The sequence below is a fragment of the Phoxinus phoxinus genome, assembly GCF_949152265.1.
Source record: "Phoxinus phoxinus genome assembly, chromosome: 21".
Taxonomy (NCBI): domain Eukaryota; kingdom Metazoa; phylum Chordata; class Actinopteri; order Cypriniformes; family Leuciscidae; genus Phoxinus; species Phoxinus phoxinus.
Window position 1 is genome coordinate 31,320,561 of NC_136896.1, and position 12,871 is coordinate 31,333,431.

General features: G+C 36.5%; 1 protein-coding gene across 2 annotated transcripts in view; it reads left to right on the forward strand.

Moving 5' to 3' along the window:
• Positions 1-627: 627 nt before the first annotated feature.
• The window catches only part of dhrs7cb (dehydrogenase/reductase (SDR family) member 7Cb), a 13,207-nt gene continuing 963 nt past the window's right edge, over positions 628-12,871 (forward strand). Inside the window, exons 1-7 of one of the 2 annotated variants that reach the window (XR_013795616.1) lie at positions 628-757; positions 2,961-3,117; positions 4,571-4,683; positions 8,624-8,834; positions 9,426-9,518; positions 10,322-10,483; positions 12,071-12,413. Coding sequence is in view for 1 of the 2 variants with exons in the window: in XM_079594898.1 (XP_079451024.1) it covers positions 2,964-3,117; positions 4,571-4,683; positions 8,624-8,834; positions 9,426-9,518; positions 10,322-10,483; positions 12,071-12,279 (942 nt within the window). In the remaining variant the exon portion in view is untranslated. Of the gene's footprint in view, positions 758-2,960; positions 3,118-4,570; positions 4,684-8,623; positions 8,835-9,425; positions 9,519-10,321; positions 10,484-12,070 lie in introns of both variants that reach the window. The other variant, XM_079594898.1, reaches the window with a different exon arrangement.

Sequence of the window (12,871 nt, forward strand, 5' to 3'; positions counted from 1 at the left end):
CTTAGTGTGTGATAATTATGATTTACCAAAGTGTAAAATTCAGAGGAATAAACGTTAAGATGGGATCTGGAGTAAAAAATTAAAAATAATATACAATTATGCAAATAAAAACTGGAAACCTTTTATTTTCTATTAAGGCCTACAAATGTTTTTTCGCAAAGCTTCAGATAACACATTCACATCAGTCATTTCAATACATTGTAATATTTGATTAAATATTTATTATAATAAAGTATTTAATGCATGCATTTTCACAACCAAAAATAAATAAATTAAATTCATTTTTATAATGGTTTGATCTTTATTGAGTTCCATTCAAGAATATATTTTGCTGGGAAAAGGTGTTTGACTTGACAATCCTTTGTAACCTAGTATAATATATATATATATATATATATATATATATATATAATTAATATATATGCATTTTAACAATATTTTACATATGCATTATAAATAAAAATGTAACACAACTAACCCTAAACTCCTAACCATAACCCTAGTAAATGTTGAAGGACAGCTTGACATAATGTATTTCTTCATGAAGTCAGAGTGTGTGTGAGATGCATGCCTCTCCACATGCCTTCAGTGTACACACACACACACACACACACACACACACACACACACACACACACGAGCTATTAAAAGACGAGTTTCCGGCTGCATGAGCGGAGGACGACAGGCTTCAGTCTCTGTTGAGAAGGAGAACACACATTTACACAGAACACTGCAGGCTTAACTCTTCACACACACTGTAAGTACACTGGAAATAACACAGATTACGGTGGCCTGCGAGGCTCCCTGCGTTTGACACTGTATATATATTATATGACTGGGACATGTTGTGTTGAAGTGCATCTTGTTGGTTAAATCACGGCGTGCGACGAGAGGAACATCGGCTCTCCTCTGCATGTCCAAATATGAGCTTCTGTGTGTCCGGTGCAGTGGGGTATTTATAGAGCATGTCCTCACACACACACCGACACATGTTACTGTATATACATGATCACATTTATACTGTTCAGTTTAACAATCATTTCTCAAAACAAAAGCATTTCATGTTTAGAGGCACAGAATTGTGTAGTTTATATAATAATGCATGAGACAGAAACAAAACGCCATTAACTTTAGTGGTAACATACAGTAAGGTTCATTAGTTAACATTAACTAATAATAAACAATACTTCTACAGCATTTATTAATCTTAGTTCATATTCATTTCAACATTTACTAATACTTTATTAGTTAACAGTTACTGCACTGTGAACTAACATGAACACACAATGAACAGCTGGATTATTATTATTAACATTAACAAAGATTAATAAATACAGTAACAAATGTATTGCTCATTGTTAGTTCATGTTAGTGAATGTATGATTAATGCTTTAATTGAATTAACCAATGAACCTTATTGTTAACTTGTTACCACTTTAGTCAAGCCATTAGTTAACGCTTTAAACAAAAGTGATTCAGTTCAAGTTTTGTTTTCATCCAATAGTGCAATCAAATCAATAATAATACTGAATATCTTTCAACTTTGACGTGATTATGACAAAAGATGCACTGAAAGTCAACCGTGATTGAGGACTTTTTAAGTACAAAGAAGGAAAGTCATACAGGCTAAAACTGAACAAATTATGAACTATCTCTTTTGAAATAATGTTCACACCTTTCATTGGGCTATATTTCATAATTTTGACTTTCCATTACATGAATTTGACATTTTATGTTTTAATTATGACAATTTAAGTAATTTTCGACGTTCAAACATGATAATTATTACTTTTTATCCCATAATGACTTAAAATGTAATAATTTTGACTTTTTATGTCATAATTTCACTTTTCATCTCATAATATGACTTAAGTCATAATAATATTAACATATAATATTAAGTCATATTACTCATAATTTCTCATAATTCTGACTTTACAAGCATTACTTTTTGCTTTTTGTGACATAATTTCGACTTGCATGTCATAATTTACCTTTTAAGTCTTAATATTGACTTTTTGTCTCGTAATTATGACATAATTATACCATTTAGATTTTTTTATGTCATAATTCTGACTTTTTAAGTAATTCTTTTTACTTTTTTATGAAATAATTTTGACTTTTTATGTCATAATTTTTACTTTTTTATGCCATAACTGTCTGTTTAAGTTATAATTTTTATGTCCTGATTATGATAAAAGTCGTGACTTTTATGACCTTTTGTCTTAGTGTATTATCATAAATAATAGTCATAATTATGATTTACCAAAAGAAATAAGATTCAGAGAAATATACATTAAGATGGGATCTGGAGTAAAAAAAAATTATATATATATATATATATATATATATATATATATATATATACAGATCTCCATAAAAAGTATAACTTAAACAGACAGTTATGGCATATAAAAGTCAAAATTATGACATAAAAAAGTAGAAAGAATTACTTAAAAAGTCAGAATTGTGACATAAAAAAATCTAAATGATATAATTCTGTCATAATTACAAGACAAAAAGTCAATATTAAGACTTAAAAAGTAAATTATGATATATACAAGTCGAAATTATGTCACAAAAAGTAGAAAGTAATGCTTGTAAAGTCAGAATTATGAGAAATTACGACTTGCTATGTAATATGACTTAATATTATATGTTAATATTATTATGATATTATAGGTCATATTATGAGATGAAAAGTGAAATTATGACATAAAAAGTCACAATTATGAAAGTCATTATGGGAAAAAAGTCGACTTAAAAAGTAATAATTATCACATTTGAACGTCGAAAATGACTTAAATAGTCATAATTAAAACATAAAATGTCAAATTCATATTATATATATACAGTTGTGAATAATGCAAATCAAACAAACCTTTTATAGCCTATTCAATAACGGCCTGTGAGCAGGTTTCGAGAGCAGTGATGATCCGGGTGTTGTTGTTGTTCTGCAGAAGATGGCGGTCCCGTCCGTCATGGTGCTGCCGCTGCTGATCGTGCTGTTCGCGGGAGTTTACTACGTTTACAACGAGATCATGCGCTTCATGTCCAAGTCCACCGTGAGGAACCGGGTGGTGGTGATCACCGACGCCGTGTCCGGCATGGGCAGCGGTAATGAGGCTCTATAATCTCTTACTCACCGCAGAACTAAACTACGGACTTTTGATAGTTCTGATTCTGCTACACCTGGAAGTAAACGGTTCAGAAATGAATGTACTATCTTTTAGTTTGATAATGTCTCTTATTTAATGTTTTGTATTTTTAGGGGATTTTACTGTCCTAAATTGTATTTATGCCGTATTTATAATCAATTTATTCACTTTTTGAGCATTGGCCTGAAAATTTAATTTACATTTGAAACGGGTCATAAATCTTGAATGCTTTAGAGCAACAGTCTGAAGCTTGATCTCTGTGTAAAGAAGAGACTCGGCAGATTATTGCTGAAGTGAAAACGTTTTTATAAAAGTGAATTTAAAAAGTTATAGAATTGTATGTTCATTATGATGTAAAATGCACAGAAATACTATTTTCAAATTTTCATATGAAATATATATATTCCAAAACATGTTTTACTCGAAAACTCTTAGAAAATCAAAGCGAGTAATCGAAACAAGTTGTGTTCAAAATGTGAGGTGTTCAGAGCTGTTCTCGAGCACCAAACAGTGTCACATGACCAGCGTCGGCCAATAGTGAGCCTGCGTTCTGACGTACAACTCAGAAGCGCTGCGCTGTTACGTGAACTCACTCGAGGCCCACACAGAACATCAAGAGTTGAATAAAGTCCTTATTTTCGGGGGGGTTTCGCACAGAAAGTATTCTCGTCGCTGGATAAACTTAAGGTTGACGCGTCACGGAGTAATATGCGTTAGATGTGTGTGTTCGCTGCTCAAACGCTCCAGTTTTATTCTGATTTTCGACTGTACGTTGATGGACTTTATGCACAGCTGCACTACTTCCTGAACTTTAGCCAGCTCCTTTGTTTCCTGTCTGCCATTATTGGACAAACTGATCAATCCAGGTGTGTCGGATTATTGTTGTTGTTCAGGCACACCTGGATTAATCAGTTTGTCCAACAATGGCAGACAGGAAACAGAGGAGCTGGCTAAAGTTCAGGAAGTAGTGCAGCTGTGCATACAGTCCGTATCATCAGCGCTCGGATTCGCTTCCATGGTGCCGTCAGTCTGTGAGGGAAACTAAACGCTATTGGCTGTTTGAAAAGGGGGAGGAGCCATTCAATATGCCCCGCCTTCGCTTCCTGTTCCAGTGGAAATTACGTCAACGCATCAAAGACGTGCATTACAAGACACTTCAGTGGGACTTTAAATAAATTATAATAATACGTTTTATTTATATAGCAACTTTCAAGAACCCAAGGACACTTTACATAATAGTGACAAATATACCATCAGGATAATAACATGAACAGGCAGACAGACAGTGATCATATTACGTACAAAAGTAAGGCATGCATGGATCTGAACTCTACAGTAAATGAGACCCAGACAGCAACACAGTGTTTGAGTGTGTGTGTGTGTGTTCTCCTCTGATTGTGTGTGTTGTCCAGAGTGTGCCAGACTGCTGCACGCCGGCGGGGCGAGGCTGGTTCTGTGCGGGCCCAGCTGGGACAAGCTCGAGTCTCTGTACGACTCGCTGAGCAGCGGATCAGACCCCAGTAACGTGAGTATGAACAGCACACCACTCAGTCTTAAAGGGACAGTTCACCCAAAGATGAAAATTACCCCATGAGTTACTCTCCCATCCCAGGTGTGTATGACATTCTTCTCTCAGACGAATAATCAGAGTTATATTAAACAATGTCCTGGCTCTTCCAAGTTGCGCTTGGACTTAAGTGGAATCCGTATGTTCGTTGGGCCGGAAGCTAGTTATTTTAGTCAATAAAGTTATATGGATATTTTTCTTACACAAATGCATGGCTTCACTTCAGAAGGCCTTTATTAACCCCCGGAGCCTGTGGAGCACTTTATGATGGACAGATGCACTTTTATGATGGACAGATGAACTTTTATGATGGACAGATGCACTTTTATGATGGACAGATGAACTTTTATGATGGATAGATGCACTTTTATGATGGACAGATGCACTTTTATGATGGACAGATGAACTTTTATGATGGACAGATGCACTTTTATGATGGACAGATGCACTTTTATGATGGACAGATGCACTTTTATGATGGACAGATGCACTTTTATGATGGACAGATGCACTTTTATGATGGATAGATGCACTTTTATGATGGATAGACGCACTTTTATGATGGATAGATGCACTTTTATGATGGACAGATGCACTTTTATGATGGATAGACGCACTTTTATGATGGATAGATGCACTTTTATGATGGACAGATGCACTTTTATGATGGATAGATGCACTTTTATGATGGATAGATGCACTTTTATGATGGACAGATGCACTTTTATGATGGACAGATGCACTTTTATGATGGATAGACGCACTTTTATGATGGATAGATGCACTTTTATGATGGACAGATGCACTTTTATGATGGATAGACGCACTTTTATGATGGATAGATGCACTTTTATGATGAATAGACGCACTTTTATGATGGATAGACGCACTTTTATGATGGACAGATGCACTTTTATGATGGACAGATGCACTTTTATGATGGACAGATGCACTTTTATGATGGATAGATGCACTTTTATGATGGACAGATGCACTTTTATGATGGACGGATGCACTTTTATGATGGACGGATGCACTTTTATGATGGATAGATGCACTTTTATGATGGACAGATGCACTTTTATGATGGATAGACGCACTTTTATGATGGATAGATGCACTTTTATGATGGACAGATGCACTTTTATGATGGATAGACGCACTTTTATGATGGATAGATGCACTTTTATGATGAATAGACGCACTTTTATGATGGATAGACGCACTTTTATGATGGACAGATGCACTTTTATGATGGACAGATGCACTTTTATGATGGACAGATGCACTTTTATGATGGATAGATGCACTTTTATGATGGACAGATGCACTTTTATGATGGACAGATGCACTTTTATGATGGACGGATGCACTTTTATGATGGACGGATGCACTTTTATGATGGACAGATGCACTTTATGATGGACAGATGCACTTTATGATGAACAGATGCACTTTTATGATGGATGGATGCACTTTTATGATGGACAGATGCACTTTTATGATGGATAGATGCACTTTTATGATGGACAGATGCACTTTTATGATGGATGGATGCACTTTTATGATGGACAGATGCACTTTTATGATTGATAGATGCACTTATATGATGAACAGATGCACTTTTATGATGGATAGATGCACTTTTATGATGAACAGATGCACTTTTATGATGAACAGATGCACTTTTATGATGGATAGATGCACTTTTATGATGGACAGATGCACTTTTATGATTGATAGATGCACTTTTATGATGGACAGATGCACTTTTATGATGGATAGATGCACTTTTATGATGGACAGATGCACTTTTATGATGGACAGATGCACTTTTATGATTGACAGATGCACTTTTATGATGGACAGATGCACTTTTATGATGGATAGATGCACTTTTATGATTGACAGATGCACTTTTATTATGGACAGATGCACTTTTATGATGGACAGATGCACTTTTATAATGGATAGATGCACTTTTATGATGGACAGATGCACTTTTATGATTGACAGATGCACTTTTATGATGGACAGATGCACTTTTATGATTGATAGATGCACTTATATGATGAACAGATGCACTTTTATGATGGATGGATGCACTTTTATGATGGACAGATGCACTTTTATGATTGACAGATGCACTTTTATTATGGACAGATGCACTTTTATGATGGACAGATGCACTTTTATGATGGATAGATGCACTTTTATGATGGACAGATGCACTTTTATGATGGATGGATGCACTTTTATGATGGACAGATGCACTTTTATGATTGATAGATGCACTTATATGATGAACAGATGCACTTTTATGATGGATAGATGCACTTTTATGATGAACAGATGCACTTTTATGATGAACAGATGCACTTTTATGATGGATAGATGCACTTTTATGATGGACAGATGCACTTTTATGATTGATAGATGCACTTTTATGATGGACAGATGCACTTTTATGATGGATAGATGCACTTTTATGATGGACAGATGCACTTTTATGATGGACAGATGCACTTTTATGATTGACAGATGCACTTTTATGATGGACAGATGCACTTTTATGATGGATAGATGCACTTTTATGATTGACAGATGCACTTTTATTATGGACAGATGCACTTTTATGATGGACAGATGCACTTTTATAATGGATAGATGCACTTTTATGATGGACAGATGCACTTTTATGATTGACAGATGCACTTTTATGATGGACAGATGCACTTTTATGGTCTTCAAAACAGTAACAGCCATTCACTGCCATTATAAAGCTTGGAAAAGCCAGAACATTTTTAAATATAACTCAGATTGTATTTGTCTGACAGAAGAATGTCATATACACCTAGGATGACTTCAGGGTGAGTAAATCATGGGGTAATATTCATGTTTGGGTGAACTATCCCTTTAACATCAGACCCGGAGCACATAAACGGCTTCACGTTCACTTTCAGGGTTTTCTAGCTCAAACCGTGTCTGTGTCTCTGTCAGCGTTTCTTCCTCTGTCACGAACAATGGCAGGATTTCCTGACAGCTGAATGTCCGCGAGTCTCTTGAAACGCTGTTCCTCTCCTCTGCATCACAAACAACATGCACACCATTAATATAGCCCAAATCATAATGCCACGAGCAACAGTTACACTTTCACATGCTATTAAAAAGTAAAACCTATTAAATTATGACTTGACATTAATCATCAAAAGCACTCACTGCTAATATGATCAAAGAACGCACCAGAAAATAATATTGCTCCAGTAAAGATATATAAATATTCACAAAAATAAGTATTTTTATTTTTTAGGTTTATAATATATATTTTTTTTCTTCCTTTTTTTCTTTCTTGAAACAAGTTTGTTGTTTGTTGAATTCTCTCTCTCTCTCTCTCTCTCTCTCTCTCTCTCTCTCTCTCTCTCTCTCTCTCTCTATATATATATATATATATATATATATATATATATATATATATATATATATATATATAATTTATAAACAGCGTGTTGTAAACTTAATATATTTAATTAAACATATGATTAATTAAATATGTATAATAAAGAAAATTACATATAAATTAAAATATATTAAGTAATTCAAGTATATTCAGTATATATATATATACACCGTATATTTATATTTATAAATTAAATATATTAAGATTATATATACAAAATAAATTCACTGTACAAAAGTTCGGGGTTGCTAATATTTTTTTAATGTTTTTGAAAGAAGCTGCTTCTGAAGTCTCTTATTTGATCAGAAATACAGTAAAAACAGTAATATTGTGAAATGTTGAGAACTGTTTTCTATTGTAATATTGTATATATAAAAGTGTTATTTCTCATATTACTGACCCCAAAGGTAATGAGTTTTCCTGATGCTCCCTGCTCCGCAGACGTTCACCCCGAAGCTGGTCCTGCTGGACTTCATCGACACGGAGAGCCTGGCGGACGCGATCGCGGAGATCTGCGAGTGCTACGGCTGTGTGGACGTGCTGATCTGCAACAGCAGCATGAAGGTCAAGGCGCCCGTGCAGGACCTCTCCCTGGAGATGGACAAAGCCGTCATGGACGTCAACTACTTCGGGCCCATCACGCTGGCCAAAGGTACTGTAAAACATTATCGGGATTTAAAAAATGCTACGGTGAAAAACTGTTAATTGCGGTGAGTGATAGATATACATGTAATGCAATTTTACAGTAAAATACCGTTAAATTTACACGTAATTTTAAAAAAGTGTCAGTATGGTGGTGTTTAGTGTGTGTGTGAATGACACTGTGCAGCTTTTATATATTAATATTAACTTTCTTGTGGAAAAGCAGCTTGTGATGAGCTTTGATTGATCATGTGACTCTCATCTCCACTGTGATTGGTGGTTGTCAGTGTATTACAATGGTACAAAACAGATATTAGTACTTCAATAGGTTTTCATATCAGATAGTGAAATTATTACGGTAAATTTAAGTTACGTCTGTAAAACCTAAAATGTTGCTACTGTATTTTTACGGTAAATTTAAGTTACGTCTGTAAAACTTAAAATGTTGCTACCGTATTTTTACGGTAAGTTTCTGGCAAACACAGCTGCCGTTTTTTTACCGTAAATTTAACCGATTTTTTCCCCAGTGTAGAGCGAGGACCGTGGCCAGTGTTTACTGGTGTAAAGGACGATATAAAGAGCTGCTTGTGTTTGTTTGCAGGCGTCCTGCCGTTGATGATCACGAGACGGACGGGTCAATTCGTGCTGGTCAACAGCATCCAAGGGAAACTGGCTCTTCCATTCCGGACCTGCTGTAAGAGTCACCGCTCAGACACACCGTTCACATGCGTTTATACATGTAGAGTCTTTACTTACCCCTGTAGGCAATCATTTTATCCCTTAAAACTCATCTTTAATCACCAAAATTACATATTTAAAAGTTTTTTCCTTGAAAATAATTCTTCATGGTTTAAAATATCTTGAATGTAACTCGACACCCTTGCCTCATTTAGTATGCGCAGTTCTATGAATATGCAAATGAGCCCCGCCTCCACTCACTCACTCACTCACTCACTCACTCACTCAGAGATCCACTGGTTGACGATCACACGTTGATCTGATTGGTCAAGGTAGTGTGACGTCCAGCGATTTCAAACCGTGTGTTTGAGACTGTCTTTGGTTCACTGCAGTTTTAAGCAGAAAATACTCAGCAATGCTGTCCACTTATGAACTTACACATGTGTGTGTTAAAGCAGATTAATAACACCACATACACACATACACTACATTAAAAGCTGGATTAAAAGACATTCAAAATCAAAACTTGTATATCGAGTGAAGTGCTACTGGAACAAGAGCAAATGTGGGCGGGACTTGATTGTGTCTGTGTGGAATTGATTGGATGGTTGTGGTTTGCTATTGGCTGATCTCATGTGAGTGACAGGTTGCCCCGCCCACATCATCAGAGAAGAGAAGGGAAGTCGCTATTTTTCTGATTCAAGATTACCAAGAACATTAATGATGTGCACAGATAAATAATTCATAATGGACACTGCAATATTCCATAAAAATAAAAAGAATGGTCGATTTAGATTTCTGCTCAAATGTGTGTTTTAGACGCTGCCTCCAAGCATGCGGTCCAGGCGTTCTTTGACTGTCTGAGAGCGGAGGTGGAGGAGTACGGCATCTCCGTCAGCACCATCAGCCACACCTTCATTAACGCCACGCCCACCGACGCCCCGCCCACTAAAGCCACGCCCACCAACCCCCTCTGGGCCTGTGAGTAAAGCATCCGGCACTGACTCGCTGTCAGGCAGGAACACAATTACTGCAGTTAGTAGTTCAGTGTGTACAGTAAGAACTGGCACACACCCTTGGGTACACCTGGATCCGGACGCACCTTTGCTGAAACTGAACAGGAATTGAGTCACGCTCCTTCTGTGGGATACACACCTTCAAAAACCCAGTGAACAAGAATATGAGGGATCATCTCGGAGTGTTGCAGTGAAAAGTGATTCATGATTCTCATTGAAGTATGCAGGAAAAAATGTGTGTGTTATATATATATACACACACACGGTTTCCTGAATGGATATGCAATATATATATATACATAAAATCATGAAAAACTGGAAAAATCAATAAATGAAGACATTTTTTATTAATCAAATCGCAAAAAAAATGGTACATGACCAAATTTGAGCATTAACAATCGTGTTCAGAACATTTAGGGACGGTTTAAACGATTAACGGCCTGGAAAACATTAATCTAATCAATAACAAATTGGGAAAAAAGGTATATTAAAGATACTTTCTCTGAAAATAAGTCTACATCTTATTCACTGTTGCTTCTCGAGTAAATTTATCTTATTTAAGGATTCAAATTTTTTTTTAATTACCGAAAAGACTTGCTACTTGAAATAATAATATACACATTAACTGAAAAAATAAAAATAATACATTTGATTTAATCTAGTTATCAAAATAGTTCTTATTTTCATTTAGTTTAACATGATGATGTATGAAATAACTAAAACTGAAATAAAAATGAAGGCTGCGTTTTGGAATGAACTATGTCTCATGATTTTGTGTGTAAGCAGTTGAAGAAAAAAAACCCTGTAAACATAAAGCCTCTGGTCCGGTTAGATGGTAAAGTGCGACACCTGTTCGGTGTTCTTGCCGTCACACACATAGATATACATAATAAAGGCTAGATGTCTCGTCCGCGTTGCTGGCCAATGGAGGTCGACGTCCGCACACGGCGGCCATCTTGCCACAGTCAGCTCGCTCACTCGTAACATTGTGTTTTAATGGTGCATGTACTTTTTAAATAACCATAACTTGCTAAATTTTCTACCGATTTTCAAACGGGTTGGTTTGTTATAAACGTCAGAGATGTAGTTATGACACTGCATACTTATGAATAATTATAATATTATATATTTCAACATGTTCAAGCATCCAGAATTATAGCCACGTTAATAACGTTTGTAAGAAACCAAACCGTTTGTAAATCCGTCAAGATTTCAGCGAGATAAGAGTATTTGTGTTCACTCACCTTACATCAGGAACCACAGAGCCCGCCAGAACGCTTGCCGGTGACAAGATGGCCGCTGGTGATGCCCTTAGAGACTCCGCCGTAGGACATCTAGCCTTTATTATGGATATCTATGGCTGTTACACCCAGTGATTACAGTTTATAAAGTTATAAATATGGATATTTCTTCTACAAAAACATGGCTTACCACAGACCCCGCCAGAACGCTTGCCTGTGACAAGATGGCCGCCGGTGATGCCGTTAGAGACTCCGCCGTAAGACATCTAGCCTCTGTATACCTGTGTTCACACACACTCTGTGTGTTGCAGATATCTCCAGCAGACTGAACACCCACGGCGTGAGTCCCGGGAGTCTGGCGCGGGAGATCGTGAGGACGGTGAACCGGCAGAAGCGCGAGGTGTTGCTCGCGCACCCGGTGCCGTGGCTCGCGCTGGTCACGCGCGCGCTGATGCCCGGATGCTTCTTCGCGGTGGCGTCCGCGGGCGTGAGGGACGGAGCCGCCGAGCAGCTCAAGTAGAGGATCTGCTCACGACAGATGAAGCACGGCAACTACACGTCAACAGAGCAAAGAGTTAAAGCGGTGTTTGATTATGATTTGACTTTTCTAGCTGTAGTTAGTGTGTAATGTTGTGTTGTCTAACTGTAGTTAGTGTGTAATGTTGTGTTGTCTAACTGTAGTTAGTGTGTAATGTTGTGTTTTCTAACTGTAGTTAGTGTGTAATGTTGTGTTGTCTAACTGTAGTTAGTGTGTAATGTTGTGTTTTCTAACTGTAGTTAGTGTGTAATGTTGTGTTTTCTAACTGTAGTTAGTGTGTAATGTTGTGTTGTCTAACTGTAGTTAGTGTGTAATGTTGTGTTTTCTGACTGTAGTTAGTGTGTAATGTTGTGTTTTCTAACTGTAGTTAGTGTGTAATGTTGTGTTTTCTAACTGTAGTTAGTGTGTAATGTTGTGTTTTCTAACTGTAGTTAGTGTGTAATGTTGTGTTTTCTGACTGTAGTTAGTGTGTAATGTTGTGTTGTCTAACTGTAGTTAGTGTGTAATGTTGTGTTGTCTAACTGTAGTTAGTGTGTAATGTTGTGTTTTCTAACTGTAGTTAGTGTGTAATGTT